Below are 21876 nucleotides of genomic sequence, written 5' to 3' on the forward strand. Positions count from 1 at the left end.
TCTCTTAAGCCCAATGTTGAGGATTTTGGCCGTGACAGTGCCATCTATTTTATCTCGATTTTCTTCACAAAGTTTCATCAGAATAGGCCAGTTTTTGATATACTGCTCAAAAGAGTCCACCACAGAGTTCCATCTATTATCTTGTGGGAGCGTTAGCTTGGTTCCACCCATACTTTTCAGAGCTGCTGCAGCAAAATGATTATTACGGAAGTATTTAGCAATTTCAACAACATTAGCCTTTATTTCTGGAACACTTAAGTCTTTGGCTAAGAGGTGCAGCAAATGAGCACTGCAACCATATGTTATTAGCAGCTTTGTATTCCCTCCCTGCTCTTCTAAATCTCTTCTCATCTTGGATACGTTTGCAGCATTGTCAGTGACCAAACTGCGTACTAGACATTTGAATTTTTGTTCACATGTCGTTATAGCTTTTACTGCCACTTCTTGTAAGTATTCTGCTGTGTGTGCATTTCCTGACGTATCAGTTGTTTGTGCAAGGAAGACTTTACCTTCTTCTGTTGTTATACAAGCACATACAATAGGATCATTGTGGACATTACTCCACCCATCAATACTTAGGTTAACAATTTTATCCTCCAGAGCTGTTGCACATTGCTCCATTTCTCTGTCATACACTTGATCCAGCAGTTTCCCTGCAACATCAGCTCTGCTGGGTGGACTGTATCCTGGTCTCAGTGACTGAACCATATTAATGAAATGTGGGTTCTCAGTCAGACGGAAAGAAGAGTTCGTTGCATAAATAAACTGGGCAATTTTTTCATCAATCAACTCTTTTTCTAATCTGCTAGTTCTTATCACAAACCTATCTATGGTGGTTCCAGGAGGTAAAGGTTTTTTCTTCCTTTTGGGTGATGGTGATATGTAGCTGTTGGTGTCTGATGATGATGCTGCTGCTAATGAAGCACTATCCTGGATGGATAACTCTGAAACTGTAGAACAGGATGATGGTGATCTTGGAGGTGGATAGTTTCCAGAATCCATGAATTCCCCTAAACAAAAAAAGTTAATGCTGTTATTTTATTGTTTATTATACAATTTCTGCTTATTGTACACAACATATCACTGCCCCTGCCCCAAAAGGAATATTTGTTTTTCTTCATAACTGTACCAAATGACAGTAACATGCAGTAATAATAAGAAATATAATTTTTCTCACACATGACAGTTCAGCCTTTAGAAATAGGATTCAATAAAAATGTTTACCAACCTGAAGATCCTGCCTGTTCAGAAGTGTTTCTTTGGTCATCTTCATCACTGCACTTCTCATGATGTTGCCTCATTCGCGCCACCAGGCCTTGCATCTCTTTGTTGCATCGTTTGCATTTTGCACGCATGCCTGCCTTACCGATAGGCGAAGGAGCTTCATTAAAATATTCCCAAACTGGGTCTCTTTTACGGCCTGCTGCCATTATAAGGAAAGAATGTAATAAACCTCAGATCGTACACACAAACAGATCCAGACTTTTCTGTCTGTGGCTATGCTGCAGTATTGTGCTCAAAGTTTCACTTTCATTTTCTTGTCTGCTTGCCCTTCCTCCTCCTCACACTTAGGGTACCTTCACACTTAGCGATGCAGCAGCGATCCGACCAGCGATCTGACCTGGTCAGGATCGCTGCTGCATCGCTACATGGTCGCTGGTGAGCTGTCAAACAGGCAGATCTCACCAGCGACCAGTGAACAGCCCCCAGCCAGCAGCGACGTGCAAGCGACGCTGCGCTTGCACGGAGCCGCCGTCTGGAAGCTGCGGAGACTGGTAACTAAGGTAAACATCGGGTATGGTTACCCGATGTTTACATTAGTTACCAACGCACACCGCTTAGCTGTGTGTGCAGGGAGCCGCGCACACTGAGCGCTGGCTCCTTGCTCTCCTAGCTGCTGTACACATCGGGTTAATTAACCCGATGTGTACAGCAGCTACATGTGCAGAGAGCCGGAGCCGGCAGCACAGGCAGCATGAGAGCTGCAGAGGCTGGTAACTAAGGTAAATATCGGGTAACCACCTTGGTTACCCGATGTTTATCTTGGTTACAGCTTACCGCAGCTGTCAGACGCCGGCTCCTGCTCCCTGCTCGCTTCATTTGTCGCTCTCTCGCTGTCACACACAGCGATCTGTGTGTCACAGCGTGAGAGCGCCTTTGAAGAAAACGAACCAGGGCTGTGTGTAACGAGCAGCGATCTCGCAGCAGGGGCCAGATCGCTGCTCAGTGTCACACACAGCGAGATCGCTAATGAGGTCACTGCTGCGTCACAAAAAGCGTGACTCAGCAGCGATCTCGGCAGTGAGCTCGCTGTGTGTGAAGCACCCCTTAGATTCACATTCTTCTTGTGTTGTGCAGATCTATTCCACTCCAAACAATCAGAAACATATTGTCTAACTTCTTGGACTTGGCACTGAAGGGGTTGATTCTGTATTCATATGTTTGTAGAACAATAGGATTAAGGTCTTTTTCTCAACTCTGTTCATGTTGTAATATTTTTGCCGTGAAGAAGAGGCTGGGACCTCTGCGGAGTCAAATTCAGTTTTGAGAACTGCGTAAGTAAAGCGAGCGTCTGTGATAATATAGGAGAGAAACTGCCCACTAATCCTACAGAAACCTCTGGAAGAGCATGGCATTGGGAATGTTACACATATACAGCCTTTATTCTACTGAGTTAAACAACTCAGCTTTATCTCATGATGGAAGATCCTTTGGATGGTAAAATATTTTCCTCAAAAAGCAGTTTATTGAAAAAAATCCGATTTAAATCAAAAAAGTCCGATTTAAATCAAAAAAGTCCCGATTTAAATCAAAAAAGTCCCGATTTAAATCAAAAAAATCCGATTTAAATAAAAAAAATCCGATTTAAATAAAAAAATCCGATTTAAATAAAAAAAATCCGTTTTTTTTTTAACATTGATTTTTATCCACCCTGCAGCCAAATTAGATCTCTTACTTTGCACTGATGTGGGGCAACACCCTAAATCACACGTCTGCAAGTAGAGTTTCTGGTTTGGCTTGTATCCTGCCATATGGCAAGCCTTGTTAAAGGGTCAATACTGACTTTTAGGATTGCTACTTCCAATTGGTGGCACTAGAGTTTATGTCCTCTTTGCCGCTGAAAAAACAATTTAAATATTGGAGCTTTATAAATAGGTTTAACTGAATAGGATAACTGAAGTGAGCACTAATATATATATATGAGTGCAAGCCAAAAAATACATACCATATAAGAATAAGGCTGCACATCAAACTTAGATAATGGTATAATGCCTCAAGCATATGGAAAAATATTGGAATATACAATGAAAAATGCTACTTGCTAATTTGAACATGTGAATAATGAATTGCATACCTGCCATGAATATTAGGAAAAAGGAGATATTTAGCAATCGCATTGATCAATGTAACTGAGCCCCAAGACCTCGTCAAGGTATATCTCTATATTGGGGTCCCTAGCTCTGTGACCCTAACTGTATGTCATCTCATTGCAATTAAAAACTGCTGTGGGTGGAGAGGGGTAACTAAGGACTTTCTTATATAGGAGATGGAAAAAACATGGCCGAAAGGGGCGGAGCTGTGTTCACATTCAGAAAAAAACTACACACAGAGCTAGGGACCCCAATATAGAGATATACCTTGACGAGGTCTTGGGGCTCAGTTACATTGATCAATGCGATTGCTAAATATCTCCTTTTTCCTAATATTCATGGCAGGTATGCAATTCATTATTCACATGTTCAAATTAGCAAGTAGCATTTTTCATTGTATATTCCAATATTTTTCCATATGCTTGAGGCATTATACCATTATCTAAGTTTGATGTGCAGCCTTATTATAAATAGGTTTGACCAGGATCTTTTTTGGCATATATACAAAAACCACATTCCTAATGTGATATGAACTGGACCTTAGGGGTACTTTGCACGCTGCGACATCGCTACTGCAATATCGTTGGGGTCAAATCGAAAGTGACGCACATCCGGTGCCGGTAACGACGTCGCAACGTGTAAAGCCTAGATGCTCTAATAAACGATCGCAAAAGTGTCGAAAATCGGTGATCTGTGTAGCGTCGGTCATTTTCATAATGTCGCACCAATAGGAGATACAATGTTGTTCCTCGTTCCTGCGGCAGCACACATCGCTGTGTGTGAAGCCGCAGGAGCGAGGAACATCTCCTTACCTGCCTCCACCGGCTATGCGGAAGTAAGGAGGTGGGCGGGATGTTTACATCCCGCTCATCTCCGCCCCTCCGCTTCTATTGGCTGCCTGCTGTGTGACGTAGCTGTGACGTCGCATGACCCGCCCCCTTAGGAAGGAGGCGGGTCGCCGGCCAGAGCGACGTAGCAGGGCAGGTAAGTGCGTGTGAAGCTGCTTTAACGATAATGTTCGCTACGGCAGCTATCACAAGATATCGCATGTGTGACAGGGGTGGGTACTATCGCGCTCGGCATCGCTAGCTGATGCTAGCGATGTCGCAACGTGCAAAGTACCCCTTAGTCAGGACCTTAGACACAGTTTTGTTGGATAACTTAAGTTTGACTTTCCAAGCTTTATGATGGAAAACGGGTTGCAATTGATGTTAGTGGTTACTGAGCACATAGAAGAAATGAGGGAGTGTGGCAATGCAGATCTATGGTCCAAAAGATGGAATTTAACTTAAGAAATGTGTATGATGAGAGTTAGACTGAGATGCATGGACTATTCTGATTCTTTGCTTTCAGGCAAACAGACTGTATAACGAACTTTCCATAGACCCTACGAAAGTGGAGACGCTCATACAGCTTGGCTGCTCGGCACAGGAGGCTCGCCTGGCACTGAGAGCCTGTGATGGCAATGTGGAGCATGCCGCAAATCACATCGCATGCAAACAAGAGGTACTGTCAGGAGGAACGTCGTGGAGGAGATTGATCAATAAAAACAAGTGACGCAAATTACCAGTGCTACCACCCAAGGAACCCTTTAAATATTAATTTCATTTTCAATCTTTCTTTATAAAATAAAGCTAGTGACAACGTGTAAAATATCTACAGTTTAGTGCTAAGTATTTTCTCAGTTATTATAGACCTAGTTAATGTTGGGCTTTCAGTCACCCCTTGCTTATTAATAAAAAAAAAAAAAGGAAAAGCGTTGGTCAGCTCACCGGTTTAAAAGCAGTTCAAATACCATATTTTTCAGCGTATAAGATGACTTTTTAACCCCTGAAAATGTTCTCAAAAGTCGGGGGTCGTCTTAAAGGGCGTATAATTAGGTCATTTATAAGACCTACTTCTGCCTCTCAGATCTCGCTGCTGAGGACTGCAGTGAAGCGGCGCAGGTGCGGAGTCTGAGAGGCAGAGTACCATATATACTTGAGTATAAGCTGAGTTTTTCAGCCCATATTTTTATGCTGAAAACGCGCCCCCCCCTCCCCCCTCGACTTATACTTGAGTGAGGTTCCCACAAAAAATATTCTCACCTGTCCTCTGTTCCCATGGTGTCCTCAGCTGCTTCTTGCAGACTGCAGGCACTTAGACCTCTCGGTGACCTCGTCCAGTGAACGGAGCCGCCGCTGCAGGCTGCCATCATGGCTTTACTGTAGTTGAATGCTTTACGAAGGCAGCGCAAAGCATTCAACTGCAGTAAAGCGCTGACAGCGGCAGTCCTGTGTATTGGACACGATCATGGAGGGGTCTATGTCCCTGCAGTCCGCAAGAAACACCCTTTGATGATCACGTCCAGGGCATTGAGCCGCCGCTACTGTCAGCTCTTTACAGCAGTTGAATGTTTTGCGGCGCCACCGTAAACAAAATCGCCAAGGGGTCTATGGGCCTGCGGTCTGCAAGAAGCAGCTGAGGACACCTCACAACAAACGGAGGACAGGTGAGAATAATTTTTATTGTGTGTAAACAATGGCATAATAGGGGACAAGAAGGGGACCTGAAGGAAGACATTACTAAACAACGGGTACGTTACTGCCGGGGATATTACTAAACAATGGGCACATTACTAGCGGGCCCAAGGAAGGGGTACAAGGATGAGCACATTACATTTTCTTGATCTATTTTTATTATTGAAATTTTCCAGTAGCTGCAGCATTTTCCTCCCTAGGCTTATACTCGAGTCAATAAGGTTTCCCAGTTTTTTGTGGTAAAATAGGGGCCTCAGCTTATACGCAGGTCAGCTTATACTGAAGTATATATGGTATATCCCAAACTCTATATTTTATCTGGAAAAGTTGGGCGGTCACCCAGTCGTTTTATACACCGGAAAATACAGTAAATCTTCTAATTCCTCCCGGAGATCCACGCTTGGACTGGGCGTAGGCACCCTACACAAAATATAACAGAAGCAGCTGAAAATACAGCAAATAATCAAATCCGGGGAGAAGTAAAAACATTTTTTGTTGCAGACATTCTTTAAAATCCAGAACAGTAGTACGCACTGGCACACTAAGCAATCTCCACTCGACTACGCTTTTCGGCTACACCACCTTCATCAAGGTCTGTACCATATTATAGACCTTGATAATGGTGGTATAGATAAAATGTGTCACAGCTCACATACCAGACCTGAACACTGCACCCAATCATTGGCAGCAGCGGTAACACAGGGTATATGGGACATTAGTCAATATAGTTGGATGAACAGAAGACCTCCAGAGAGGACGGGGAACATGTTGCTAAAACAATGTTGATAAAATGGGTGAACGTGTTGATAAAGTGATTGAGGTTTTCTTTATCGTTCCTTATGGGAGACCCAGACCATGGGTGTATAGCTTCTGCCTCCGGAGGACACACAAAGTACTACACTAAAAGTGTAGCTCCTCCCTCCGAGCATATACACCCCCTGGATGACAAATCTAGCCAGTTCAATGCTTTGTGTTCAGGAGGTCACACACACTCATGCATTCTCATCTGATTTTTGATTTTGATTTTTGTTTGAAGAAAAGCGGGTCCAATCTGGACTCCCGGCATGTCCCTTCTCACCCCACTGTGTCGGCGGTGTTGTTAAGGTTGATTTTACAAGGCTGGAGCCTTCACATGCCGCGCTCCTTCACCATCCCCTGAGGCTCTGGCTTGAAGTGGGAGCCATCACGGTTCTCACTGCTTTGCAGGAGACCGGTCTCCATCCGCAGCCCTTTCAGGATCCTGCCGGACGGAGCGCTCACCCCTCAGGGACCTGGCCCTGCGTCTCATAAAGCTAAGTATTGAGACGTTATTGAGAGGTCCTTTGTACATTTATTGTGGGGAGAGTGTGTTATTTCACTTTGCTGTGATTTCCGGCCGGTTCTCTGTTTTTTTTCCTGAGAACCGCGCCGAGGGTGCCTGCTCGTCAGCCGCATGGGAAAATCTAGGCCCCGGCTTCGGATGCGGCCTAGTTTCGTTTTCACTGCCCCTGCATGTCAGTCATGCAGGGGAACAGTGCGGCGCCGCCCACCGGCCGGTCAGCTCAGGGGAGGACACTCCTCTCTGAGGAGATGTTTCCCTCCCCTGTATTTCCCCTTGGCCCTCCGGTTCCCGCTCTTGGAATAAACCCCGCCCCCCCTCCTCACTCCGGCGCCATTTTATCAGCGTTCACACACTGATCGGCGCTGGCTGCTGCAGCTGCTGCATCTGTCTGGGGGTCCAAGCTGTGGAATCCGGAGGGCACACAAAAAGCGGTCTGGTAAGCCACAACCTCTGGTTGTGGACTTTCTTGTACACTCTCTGGGGGTCATTCTGAAGGAGTGTGTTCTTTACTGCAGAACCTCCACCTCAGCAGCATGTCTCTCACTAGGAGCAAGGCTGCAAGGCTGTACTCTATATGCACTGCATGTCAGCTCATACTGCCTGAACCAAGCACATATCCACATTGTGATGCCTGCTCTAACATGGTGGTGCCTCAGCCTGGAGTCTCCTCAGGGGTCCCTCCGGCTGCTCCAGCCCCGGAGGCTGAACCCCCGGCTTGGGTAGCATCGTTTTCTAAATCTATCTCCCAGTCCTTTGCCGACTCCATGGGACAGCTGTCCCGGACTCTGCTGAGCATGCATCAGCCCCCCTCTCAGGGCGCCTCTGCTGCTCCGACTCGCTCTGCAGAGCTCACAGAGGATTTTTTATCTATTCCCGGACCCCGTCCTCCTAAACGGAGACGCAGGGACTCTTCTCCTTCCTCGTCCCACGGCTCTGATTCACGAGCTGAATTGCAGGGCGAGGAGGATACCTTTACTGTGGGCTCGGACGCTACCTCTATGTACCCCATTGATCTATCTGAAGGTGATGCGGATGTTAGTGACTTGATTGCGTCCATTAATTCCGTACTGGACCTCAATCCACCAGTGTCAGAGGAACAAGCCTCTCTGGTAGAAAAACACCAGTTTACCTCACCTAAGAGAGCAAGGAGTATGTTTTTTAACCACTCCAGTTTTCAGGCCACTGTGACCAAGCCCAGGGCCTGTCCTGACAAACTCTTCCCAAAGCGTAGTTCTGATGACCGTTTTCCCTTTCCACCAGAGGTGGTCAAGGAGTGGTCTCATTCACCAAAGGTAGATCCTCCGGTGTCTAGAATCTCAGCCCGGACAGTTGTATCTGTGGCCGATGGCACCTCACTTAAGGATCCCACTGACCGCCAGGTTGACCTTCTGGCCAAATCTGTATATGAGGCGGCAGGGGCCTCGTTCTCCCCCTCTTTTGCAGCAGTGTGGGCTCTTAAGGCAGTCTCTGCTTCTCTGGCGGAGATACATTCCCTCGCCAGGGACTCTATGCCCGAAATGGTTGCCTTAACTTCCCAGGCTTCGGCTTTTTCATCCTATGCCATGTCTGCCATTCTGGAGGCTTCTCACCGCACGGCTGTGGCTTCCGCTAATTCCCTCGCGATCCGCAGGATCTTGTGGCTTCGAGAGTGGAAAGCAGACGCTTCTTCCAAGAAGTACCTTGCTGGACTCCCCTTTGCTGGGTCCCGGCTGTTCGGTGAACAACTGGATGAAATTATTAAGGAAGCTACTGGCGGGAAGAGTACTTCCTTGCCACAAACTAAAACTAGGAAACCTGTCCAGGGCAGAAACCAGTCGAGGTTTCGTTCCTTTCGTTCCTCTAACTGGTCATCCTCTAAGCCCTCAGCCTCGTCCACTAACTCAGCCAAGGATCGAAAACCCAGCTGGCGCACGAAGCCGCGTCCTCAGAAAAACGGAGGAGCCGCTGCCACTAAGGCAGCCTCCTCTTGACTATCTGGCTGCGCCAGCAACGTCCTTGGTCGGTGGCAGGCTCTCCCACTTTGGCGACATGTGGTTTCAACACGTCTCCGATCAGTGGGTGCGGGATATCATCTCCCACGGCTACAGGATAGAATTTTCTTCCAGCCCGCCAAACAGATTTTTTCTGTCAACTCCCCCCTGCTCCAAAGCCGCCGCCTTCTCTCAGGCCGTGGCATCCTTGCAGGCCAACGGAGTAATTGTACCGGTTCCCGCCCGGGAACGGTTCAGATGTTTTTACTCAAACCTCTTCCTAGTCCCCAAGAAGGACGGTTCCTTCCGGCCCATCCTGGACCTCAAGCTTCTCAACAAGCATGTTCAGGTGCGGCACTTTCGCATGGAATCTCTGCGATCGGTCATTGCCTCAATGACCCAAGGAGATTTTCTAGCATCCATCGACATCAGAGATGCCTATCTGCATGTACCAATTGCGGTTTCACACCAGCGTTGGCTACGTTTTGCAATCGGAGAGGAACATTTCCAATTCGTGGCTCTCCCCTTCGGGTTAGCCACAGCCCCTCGTGTATTCACCAAGGTCATGGCAGCAGTGGTTGCGGTTCTGCACCTCCAGGGGTTGGCAATGATTCCTTACCTGGACGACCTTCTAGTCAAGGCTTCATCCAGTGCGGAGTGTCTCGCTCACTCTTGCCACGCTTATTCAATTCGGGTGGTTTGTCAATCTGCCCAAGTCCACTCTGACCCCGACCCAGAGACTTACGTACCTAGGGATGCAATTCGAGACTCTGCCGGCACTTGTGAAGCTGCCCTTAGTCAAACAGCAGTCCCTTCATCTGGCGGTGCGTCCTCTGTTGAAGCCCCGCCGTCATTCCATCAGGCACCTCATGCAGGTGCTGGGTCAGATGGTGGCGTCAATGGAAGCGGTTCCCTTTGCCCAGTTCCATCTGCGTCCTCTGCAGTTGGACATTCTCCTCTCAAAACAACAAGGTCCCGGTTTACGTGGCTCTTTCCCACGATCCTCAGGCCTTGGCAGCGGACGCGCTGGTTCAGGATTGGTCCCAGTTCCGTCTGGCCTACGTGTTTCCCCCTCTTGCTCTCTTGCCCAGAGTCCTGCGCAAGATCAGAATGGAGGGCCGTCGGGTCATAATCATTGCTCCAGACTGGCCCAGGCGAGCTTGGTACCCAGACCTGCTCCGTCTGTCCGTAGAGGTGCCGTGGCATCTCCCGGACCGCCCAGACCTTCTCTCTCAAGGTCCGTTTTTCCGCCAGAATTCTGCGGCTCTCAGGTTGACGGCGTGGCTCTTGAGTCCTGGATCTTGACGACTTCAGGCATTCCTTCCGAGGTCATCTCCACTATGACTCAGGCTCGGAAGTCTTCCTCGGCCAGGATTTACCACAGGACTTGGAGAATTTTTCCTGTCCTGGTGTCGCTCTTCCGGCCATGCTCCTTGGCCGTTTTCTTTGCCGACCATCCTGTCCTTTCTACAGTCCGGTCTACAGCTAGGACTATCCCTCAATTCCCTCAAGGGACAGGTCTCGGCTCTGTCAGTGTTGTTCCAGCGGCGTATCGCCCGACTGGCCCAGGTGCGCACCTTCATGCAGGGCGCATCTCACATCATTCCTCCTTACCGGCGGCCTTTGGATCCCTGGCACCTTAATCTGGTCCTCACGGCCTTACAGAAACCCCCCTTTGAGCCGCTTAGGGAGGTTTCTTTGTTTCGACTTTCACAGAAAGTGGTCTTTCTGGTGGCCATAACTTCTCTCAGGAGAGTCTCTGATTTGGCTGCGCTCTCTTCGGAGTCACCCTTTTTGGTTTTTCACCAGGACAAGGTGGTTCTCCGTCCGACTCCGGACTTTCTCCCTAAGGTGGTTTCTCCTTTCCACCTTAACCAGGACATTTCATTGCCTTCCCTTTGTCCGTCCCCTGTGCATCGCTTTGAGAAAGCGTTGCATACTTTAGATCTGGTGCGGGCGCTCTGGATCTATGTGTCACGCACCGCCGCTCTCAGGCGGTGCACCTCTCTTTTTGTGCTAACCACAGGTCAGCGCAAGGGTCTCTCGGCTTCTAAACCGACTTTGGCTCGTTGGATTAGGTCGGCCATATCCGATGCCTACCAATGTTCTCAGGTGCCTCCCCTGCCGGGGATTAAGGCACACTCGACCAGAGCTGTCGGTGCCTCTTGGGCTTTCAGGCACCAGGCTACGGCTCAGCAGGTCTGTCAGGCTGCCACTTGGTCTAGTCTGCACACCTTTTCGAAGCACTACCAAGTGCATGCTCATGCTTCGGCAGATGCGAGCTTGGGCAGACGCATCCTTCAGGCGGCTGTCGCCCATTTGTGAAGTTAGGTTTTGCCTACTTCTCAGTTTCTGTTTATTTCCCACCCATGGACTGCTTTGGAACGTCCCATGGTCTGGGTCTCCCATAAGGAACGATAAAGAAAAAGAGAATTTTGTTTACTTACCGTAAATTCTTTTTCTTATAGTTCCGACATGGGAGACCCAGCACCCTCCCTGTTGTCTGTTGGCAGTTCTTGTTCCATGTGTTTTCACCGGCTGTTGTTGTAGACAGAGGTACCGGTTATTCCGGTTTTTACTCTATCTCTACTTGTGGGTGGATGTCCTCCTTCAGCTTTTGCACTAAACTGGCTAGATTTGTCATCCAGGGGGTGTATATGCTCGGAGGGAGGAGCTACACTTTTAGTGTAGTACTTTGTGTGTCCTCCGGAGGCAGAAGCTATACACCCATGGTCTGGGTCTCCCATGTCGGAACTATAAGAAAAAGAATTTACGGTAAGTAAACAAAATTCTCTTTTTTTTAATTAACATGGAAAAACCTTTGATATATGGAATCGTCTATATGCAGGGATAAATTGAAAAGTGTATAAGTCTACATAATCGTAGATGAACAACATGCTAAAGTTACTAAGAACCAGCTAATGACTATATAGTGCGCATACACTTTGCTTTCCATGAGATTTTTTTAATAATGCTGCAATGTCTTCTAGGAGAAAGCAAAGATACGAAAAGAAGAGCGGGACAAGAGGAAGAAGAGGCTGGATAAGATTAATACTCTCAGGGGGATGGGGTACTCTGAGACCGCCGCAGCAGAAGCATTAAGTCGATCTCAAGGAAACATTGACCGTGCAGTTCAGGTACATCATCCACTGGTTAAAGAGTTATTCACAAATCATAATATGGGTATTTTTCTTCATGCACAATTAATCATGTTTGCCAAAACAATGTATTTTTTTTTTTTTTTTTTTTATCTGCACTGATTAGTCACTATGACCTCCCTAATGATGACCCCCAAGGGCCCTCTTTACCTTCTGTTGCTACTGAAGTTATCCTACAGTAGTTTTGTTGCTGTTGGTCAAGCATATGCAGATACAGCTAATGAATCTGTGTAATTTCTATTTGACCGCCAGTTTGTCGTTTAGCTATGGCCTGAAGATCCCACTGATTTCCACTTAAATGCTGTATTTAATTAATAAAAAATAGATGCATCTATGACACGGTCTACTCACCAATACACTAACGACATCCTCATAATCCTAATAATGACTATTAGACAACTGGTGGATCACAAACGCTACATTCAAAGCTGTTACCTCATCCATATGCTGTAAGTAAAAATTGACCATAATGAGATCCATCTATCAGGAAGCACACAGGAGGATAGTGAAAGTGGCCTGCAGCACTGAGGGGGAGTAGGGTGCTACTGGGAAATTTAGTTTTAGCAGATGATAAAAGGACCATCTGTTTAGCAGTATGTTGCGCTGGATGCACAGAGGAGCAGAAGGAGATTAAAAAAGACACAAACATACAAAAAAGAAATATGTTGGGCTTGTACTGTATATTAACAATAGTCATTCAGATGCTGTGTTTTGGGAAAAAAAAAAATATTGCCATTGTGGGAATAACCCTTTAAGTCCATAAAGTACAATAAATCTTACTTAACACTGATGTCTAAAGCCCGCTTTACACACTACAATATATCTTACAATGTGTCGGCGGGGTCACGTTGTAAGTGACGCACATCCGGCATCGTAAGGTACATTGTAGTGTATAACAGCTACGTGCGATTGCGAATGAACATTAAAACGTTCATCGCACACACGTTGTTCATTCCTCATGAATTGAACGTCAGATTGTTCATCGTACCCGGGGTAGCGCACATCGCAGTGTGTGACACCCCGGGAACGATGAACAGATCTTACCTTCGGCTCCCGGCCAGCAATGCGGAAGGAAGAAGGTGAGCGGGATGTTTACGTCCCGCTCATCTCCGCCCCTCCGCTTCTATTGGCCGGCTGCCGCGTGACGTCGATGTGACGCCGAACATCCCTCCCACTCCAGGAAGTGGACGTTCGCCGCCCACATCGAGGTCGTATGGACGGGGTTAGTATGTGTGACAGGGGTTAATCGTTTGTGCGGCACATTCAACAAAATTGAACGTGCTGCACATATGATGGGGGCGGTTACGATCGCATACCATATCGTATGCGAAATCGTAACATGTAAAGCAGGCTTTAGTCTCCAAAGTGACCAAAAAATACCCTGTGCTCATAAATGATTAAATCAACTCCAGGGAGCCAAGTACATTAAGTGGTTTCCAGAATGGATTTTGGCAGAACTGAGTGAACGAAGAGTTTAGATAAGCCAGAAATGTGCATCACTTTAGTTTCTTTGTGATTATTTGCTGTAACTTTTTCATTACAGTGAAAACAAATATTTTAAAACACACAATCATTATAGGATTACAAGGAAGCTAGGAAGTAAAAAAAATCACTGACATTTATTAACACTTTTTAACCCTTTCCCCACATTTGAGTTGCATGTACTTTACATGTCAAGCCCCATATGGAGATGGCTCAGGACTCAGCTAAAATCGCTTCATATATTACAGCTGACTATCATATTATACAGCCAGCAATTGATGCAGTTTAACCCCCTAACTGCTGTGATTAATAGACACTGTGGCATATAATAAGTGGTTAGACAGAAGCATGGATTTCTTCTGCCCCCTTCCCCCACACACACACACCTCCCTGATCACCCTCTGCGATGTGGTCAATGAGTTGTGTTGCAGGCCTCTGGTCTGCCATCTTTGTGCTCCTGTGAAGCCTGGCCACAGCACCACGATTTGTTTGCAGATTTTCTTCACCTAAAACAGCATCTCTTGCCATGAAAGACGCTGCTGAAAAAAACGTGCGTTTTTTGACGCAGTTTTGCGAGGTGACCGGGATTGGGGTTTATGCTTTTTTTCCGATGCGTGTTTTGTTTACTGCATTGTGATAGGAAAAAACCGCAGAAACAATTGACATGTCAATTGTTTGGTGCAGTTTTTTTCTGCAACGTGTGCACAGCACTCCAGGATTCTCATAGGCTTTGCTGGGATGCATTTTGCATTGCAGATTGATTAAAATGCGATATCACCCGGCCTTACAAAATAATAAGTACACATTACTAAACCACCAACGAGGAAAAAAAATTGACTTGGCATATATTACAGCAAATGAGTCTTATACACAAGACTAAGAAGAAAGTTTAAAGAGTTACTTTGATTTTCATTTTTATTTAATAAACCAATAGCACACATGAAAATAACCAACTTTATAATGTCTTATCAGAGAAATCTGCTTCATTCTCTGCCAGAATTGATCAGTCATTATCAAAATTCTCAATTCAGAGGTAAAATCTGTATTCAGTGAAGACTTTCCCATTACTGAGATAGGAGATGGCATCTGTTACTGAAGAGATTCTATGTAGATAGAAGAGGAGGGAGGGGGCAGAGCTCTCCCAATAGCTCCTCCCACTGTGACTAGCTCTTCCCCCTGACTCTCTAGCTTCTCCCTGTGTCTATAACACCTCCATCTAGCTCTAACCACTGTGACTAGCTCCTCTCTCTGTCTCTAGATCCTCTCTCTAGCTCCTCCTCTGCCTCCCGCTCTTCCTCCTCTGCCTCCCGCTCTCCCCCCTCTTCCTCTCACTCTTCCCCCTCTTCCTCTCACTCTTCCCCCTCTTCCTCTCACTCTTCCCCCTCTTCCTCTCACTCTTCCCCCTCTTCCTCTCACTCTTCCCCCTCTTCCTCTCACTCTTCCCCCTCTTCCTCTCACTCTTCCCCCTCTTTCTCTTCCTCTCCCTCTTCCCCCTCTTCCTCTCCCTCTTCCTCCTCTCCCTCTTCCTCCTCTCCCTCTTCCCCCTCTTCCTCTCCCTCTTCCTCCTCTTCCTCTCCCTCTTCCTCCTCTTCCTCTCCCTCTTCCCCCTCTTCCTCTCCCTCTTCCCCCTCTTCCTCTCCCTCTTCCCCCTCTTCCTCTCCCTCTTCCCCCTCTTCCTCTCGCTCTTCCCCCTCTTCCTCTCGCTCTTCCCCCTCTTCCTCTCGCTCGTCCCCCTCTTCCTCTCGCTCTTCCCCCTCTTCCTCTCGCTCTTCCCCCTCTGCCTACCTCTCTTCCCCCTCTGCCTTCCTCTCTTCTCCCTCTGCCTTCCTCTCTTCTCCCTCTGCCTTCCGCTCTTCCCCCCTCTGCCTTCCGCTCTTCCCCCCCCTCTCTGCCTCTCGCTCTTCGCCCCCCCCTCTCTGCCTCTCGCTCTTCCCCCCCTCTCTGCCTCTCGCTCTTCGCCCCCCCCCTCTCTGCCTCTCGCTCTTTCCCCCCCTCTCTGCCTCTCGCTCTTTCCCCCCCCCCTCTGCCTCTTGCTTTTCCCCCTCTGCCACTCGCTCTTCCCCCTCTGCCTCTCGCTCTTCCCTCCTCTCTGCCTCTCGCTCTTCCCCCCTGTCTCTTGCTCCCTTTCTGCTGTTTCCTGCCAGAGCTTGTGAGCCATGAGCATGCATATTGTAATACTTCTGGTAAATAATGAATATGGGATGCACCTAATTAGTGGGTCTTTTATTGTGGAAATAATAACTCCTCTTGTCAGTATCTAGTAGGAAATAATCCTCCATTTAGTACATCTGCAGCTGTATTTTCACGGTATAAAACCGCCATAGAGATGACCTTGGTATAACCGTAATATGAAGTACTTGTATTTCTGAATACATCCGTATTCTGAATATCAAGTGATTAAAAAAAACTAAAGATAAAATCTAAAGTACTTTGCCTCTGCTCCCCATCGCTTTCCTTACAGGATAATATCTTGTGAAAACACAGATTATTTAATGGAAAAGTCACAAGATGGCGATGCCTGCAAGTGCTGGAATGACCTGTGACCTTCCACAGTCATTGCATTTCAGTCTGGAATAGAAATCATGGTACTTGATATCCATCTATTCCAAATGGAATACGTGCGCTATAGATTTTCATAGTGATCCGGGCCTGTATATGATGTAATGATAAAAATCCAAGAGTTTTCCTTTAGTCATGATACTGGAATGCTAATGGGGCAGAAACATCCCTTAAGTGGAGCTGTCGTACCAAATTAAGAAACGCAACACTTTAAGTTAAGTAGCGATGTCACCACTTTTCCACTGACATGTAGAGAATAAACAGCTATAGGGGTCAGATCTATACATACAACGTTTTCTAAGGCTATGTGCGCACTTACTGGATTTTGCCGCAGATTTTTTGCGGTTTTGCTGCATGTTTCGCTGCAGAAAATGTTCATAACATCTCTGCAGTGAATCACCAGCAAAACCTATGGGCAAAAAAAATCCTGTGCGCACTAGGCGGAATTTGACAGCTGCATGTTTTGCTGTGGGATTCCCGCAGCAAAAACAATTGCATGTCACTTCTTTTCCGCACGTCGCTGCGGGATTTCACTACATTGACTCCAATGTTAATCATGAAATCCCGCAGGGAATAACGCAGGAAGCAAATTCTGTGCGGTTCACTGCGTTTTCCTGCGTTATTCCCTGCGGTATTTCGCGGTTTACCTCCGGTAATGTACATCGCTTGTCTGCGGTTTGCAGGGAAGTGATGTCATTACAGGAAGAGGAAGCCGTGCAGAGAGTAAACACAAACACATCACAGACACACACAGACATCACAGACATAGAACACAGACACAGACACATAGAACACACATAGAAAGAAAACGGAAATATAGAAAACAAAGAACGTGGGCTCCGCTGCATATTTACCGTCCAGCCGAGGTAAGCACACAGCGGCGGCCCGGTATTCTCAGGCTGGGGAGGGAGAGGGGCAGGGATAATGTCCCCCGCCTCACTCCCCCTCCCGCAGCCGAGAATATCAGCCACAGCTGCCCCGGCACTATCGCATGCATTATGCGGCAGCACCAGCGTGTCCCCGGCTCTTCCTGCCGCCGTGTAGCAGTGGCAGCAGGGTAATACAAGGGGTTAATGGTGGTGGATCACTGCCATTAACTCCAGGCTTGATCATGGCAGCGTCTATGTGACAGCTGACATGATCAACCCGTAAGTAAAGTGAAAAAACACACACACCGAAAAATCCTTTCATTTTAAATAAAATAAACAAGCCTCGTTCACCATTTTATTAACCCCTCCCGCACCAAAGCTCCGGCGTAATCCACAGGTCCTGCGCTGCTTACATCCAGCCGCGACTGTAACAGACACAGCGCTGAATGAATGCAGCAGACAGCAGAGGTAATTACCGGTCATTTCCCACGGCCGGTAATGTGAACTCACTACCGACCGTGGGAAATGCAGCGATCTGTCCTCTATCTATCCCTCTATCTGTCTGTCTATCTATCTATCCCTCTATCTATTCTTCTGTCTATCTATCTGCTATCTCAGAATTAAATGACTTTTTTTTTTTTTTTTCAATGTGCTTTATTGCATTGAATGCAATAACGCACATCCCAACCCGCACGCGGCAAAACCGCGGCAATACCGCGAACAATACCGCGGTGAAACCGCAGCAAACCGCATGCGGTTTGCCGCGGTTTTTTACCGCGGGTGCGGTAATCTTTGAGAGCATGCAGAATTTTCTCAAGAAAATTCCATTTCCCAGTGCGCACATAGCCTAAAACAGGATCCTGGGTCCAGCTTCCAGCAGCGCTTGCACACACCTGATTTTGCCTGAAGAAGCCGCAGCCGGCCAGGCAGGGAAAAAGTCTTGTCAAGGTCAGAATGACGATGATGATGAGACTCAAAGGATCTCTCGATATCCGGCTGCTGTTTCTAATTAAAAATGTCATGTGTGCACACGAGAATAAATAACTGCACAGCAAGTCAGTTATGTCTATCTCCATGACTGGCTCTTGACCAAGTGTGTTCTTTATTGTTTGAAAGAGACTCTAGACCAAACAGTAAGGGGGTGTAAACAAAAGTTTTAGTCCAATCAAGTATCGCAGGTCAGGGCTTCATGACGTAGAGAGATCTGCATATTCTTCTTGGATTGGACAGTCCAGGCTCCAGGAATTTTCCTTTGTCCATCTGTGTTGGGTGTGGAACAGGAAATAGCAGCCATCTTTACAATTACATGTGGTGGTATATACTGTGTTCTAAGGAAAATACACTGAATATGCAATATACATATATACATATTAGTAAGAAACAAAAGCATTCACAAATATGTGTGTTAGTTCACATCTACTGAACTATATAACTGAGTCTATGAAATGGCTGAATTAAGTATTTTTGGATACTCAATTCTTTATCCTCAACAGTCTTATTGCATGGCAGCCATCCAGATGAATGGTCATCCATGTCATACAAGGATGGATTGGGTCCCCCAGAATGTCTGCCACTCACACAAAACACCTCCTCAGTTCTAACTTACTAAAGTGGGGGGGTTCCCACTCGCTGTTCACCTAACGGGGTTGATGGAAAAGGTTGTCTTCATGACACAAGCCTTTTAATGTTCCTTGATAGGAGACCTCTGCTGTTATTATCTTTTTATTTAAAGAGTGCCTGTTATCGGGCCAAAAAGGACAGACTATCCGGCTGTGTGTGTGTGTGTGTGTGTCTGTGTGTCTGTGTGTCTGTCCGAGATTGGCATCTGCACCGTCGCAGCTACAGCCACATAATTTTGCACACTCACACTTCTGGACCCCAAGAGCGTCATAGGCTATGTTGTGAGGCGAAATTTTAACCCCGCGCGTTCCAATTTACCAATCAATTTTGCCCCTATCTACATAATGGGGAAAAAGTGAAACGGAAAGTGTATCCGCACCGTCGCATTTACAATCACAAAATTTTGCACAGACACCTCATGTGACCCAGGAAACGTTGTAGACTATGTTTTGACAGGAAAATTTAACCCCGCGCTTTACAGTTACTCTCCAAAAAAATGCCTCCATTAAAGTAAATGGAGCCTGGAACTACAGGTTATTAGTAGGAGCTGTGATTGGTTGCTATAGGAACAAAAGACATTCATAGTATAAGAAGCTTATATGTGAGGTAATAAGATGTCTGTGGGGAGACAGAGAGACAGACAGACAGAGACACAGACAGAGACAGACAGACAGAGACAGACAGACAGAGAGACAGAGAGACTGACCTGGAAAGAGACAGACATGCAGACAGGGACAGAGACAGGCAGACAGGGAAGGAGGAGACAGCCAGAGAGACAGACAAAGATAGATGGGGAAAGACACACAGTCCTTGATAGAGATAGACGGGGAAAGAGACAGAGAAATAGAGACAGACAAGGAAAGAGACAGACAGAGACAGCCAGACAGGGAAAGAGACAGGAAAAGACAGACAAAAAGACGGGGAGACAGACAGGGAAAGAGACAAACCTGGGAAAGAGACAGATCTAGAAAGAGACAGATGGGGAAAGAAACAGAGAGATAGAGACAGACAAAAAAGAGGCAGACAGAGAGGCAGACGCGGAAAGAGACAGACGGAGCACATTACTTGGCCAATTTAGTTAAATCTGTGTGGAATATCTGTGGTGTTGAAATATATGTTGTGAAATGCTTCTATTAGCTTAGTTTTTGCCTTTTAATAGTTAGATTTATATCTATTTGTTTTGTGGTTTTTGTGTGCAGAATACATTTTTGTTAATACATTCTATTTTGTTAACAACAGTTATTAACCTGGGTGAAGCCGGGTAGTACAGCTAGTATCTAATAAAACAATTTTAATATTATTATAAAAACTGTGCAACGCGTTTCAGCTATGAAGCCTCCTCATTGTATCTGAAGAAGGGATCATAGCTGAAACGCGTTGTACAGTTTTTATAATATTGAAATTCTTTCATCATATCTGCTGGATATCATGTTTCCCCGCCAGATAATCCGCCCATTCACTTTGTGAATGCAGCAGGCGCCAACCATCGGGGATTGCTGTCTCACTTTCAGTACGATTGTTAGCGTGAACGATGAAAGCGTAAAAATAATTTCACTGATTGAACATATTACTTGTTCATCGTCTTATTGGCGGCTGTTTAGACAGTGTTCCAAGGAATGCTCATGCCTGATTATCGGCCAATGTAATTACAGCCAAAGATCCTTGAATTTAAAGAGAACCTGACGTCTGATACATGGTGTCCGTGTCCTACATGTCCATATAGACTGGTTAAGAGGGTGGATCCTACTGACAGATTTCCTTTAAAGATAAACTCCAGCCCTCCTTGCCCTTCTGCCAGTTACAGCTGTATACTTCTATACAAACCCCTGTTTTTGTTTTATAGTAAAACCTATTTGAACTCTGGTTCCATGTTTTCCATACTGTATTTCTGGGCAGGGAAGCTGTTATATGGCTTCCCAAACAGTGCGGAAAGGAGATAGTGTTATTTGTTTTTATTGAGCAAAATATAAAAAATAATAAATAAAAATGTATATTTTCCACTCAAACACTAGGGGGAGCAGCAGTGTACAACTAGCTCACATTACAACTGCAGTAAAAGTGGGGGAATCTGCACAAATGAGTGCGATGTCACACCTCCCTTTCTGGGAGTTAGCAAAAGAAGAAGTTATGAAGAAGAGCTATATTGTAGGTGACAACAAAGTGATCCTGAACTGTGGAAAGTGTAATCAAGGACCACTGGCACTGTATAATGTGCCCCCATATTACTGTGCCCCTATATTACTGTGCCACCTCCGATCCCAGCAGCTCCTCCTGTCATCACTCTGTGGTCTGACAGGAGGAGCTGCTGAGACACCAGGCTGACAGGAGAAACTGCCAGGAGCGGAGGTCTGAGGTTAGTACATGCGGCTGGGAGCGGTGATATGCAGCCTGATCCTGGTATTGTACTATAGATGTCACGCTGCGATCATCGCTCCCCGACGCGCACATACTCACCTCGGACCTCCCACTCCTGGCAATTTCTCCTATAAGCCTAGTGTCTCAGCAGCTCCTCCTGTCAGAGCACCGAGCGGTGACAGGAGGAGCTGCCAGGAGCAGAGGTCCGAGGGGAGTACATGCGGCGGGGAGCAATGATCGCAGCGTGACATCTATAGTACAATACCAGGCTCAGGCTGCAGATCACCGCTTGCCGCAGCCGTGCTCAGGTGGAAAGTGGAGCGCAAGGTATACTTTGTTGGTTCCACAGAAATGGTGGCGGTCTCCTCCCAGGGATGTGATCTGGACAGCCCAGGGGGCGTGTTTAGGTCACAGCAGGGAACAGACACAGTGCAGGAGATAAGGTCGGATGCTGACTATTATCTCTATGCACAAGAGCTGTCTTATTTGTGGTGTGTAACTATTGTTCCTCACTGCAAATGCAAGATGACAGCTCCCAGTGTGTGAGTAAAAATAGAATTAAATAAAAATTAAATTAACAATGAATTTCATTGTGCATTAAAAATAATTGATTCCATAATTATTAACCCAAAATTACAATAACTGCACCTTC

At 46.5% G+C, this 21876-nt stretch overlaps 1 protein-coding gene across 1 annotated transcript in view; it reads left to right on the forward strand.

The window, feature by feature from the left end:
- NUB1 (negative regulator of ubiquitin like proteins 1) overlaps positions 1–21876 on the forward strand; it is a 100644-nt gene that overhangs the window by 64438 nt on the left and 14330 nt on the right. The window contains exons 11-12 of the mRNA XM_075315419.1: positions 4725–4877; positions 12172–12318. Of these exons, the coding sequence (XP_075171534.1) occupies positions 4725–4877; positions 12172–12318 (300 nt within the window). The remainder of the gene's footprint in view (positions 1–4724; positions 4878–12171; positions 12319–21876) is intronic.

The sequence above is a fragment of the Anomaloglossus baeobatrachus genome, chromosome 6 (genome assembly GCF_048569485.1).
Source record: "Anomaloglossus baeobatrachus isolate aAnoBae1 chromosome 6, aAnoBae1.hap1, whole genome shotgun sequence".
NCBI lineage: Eukaryota > Metazoa > Chordata > Amphibia > Anura > Aromobatidae > Anomaloglossus > Anomaloglossus baeobatrachus.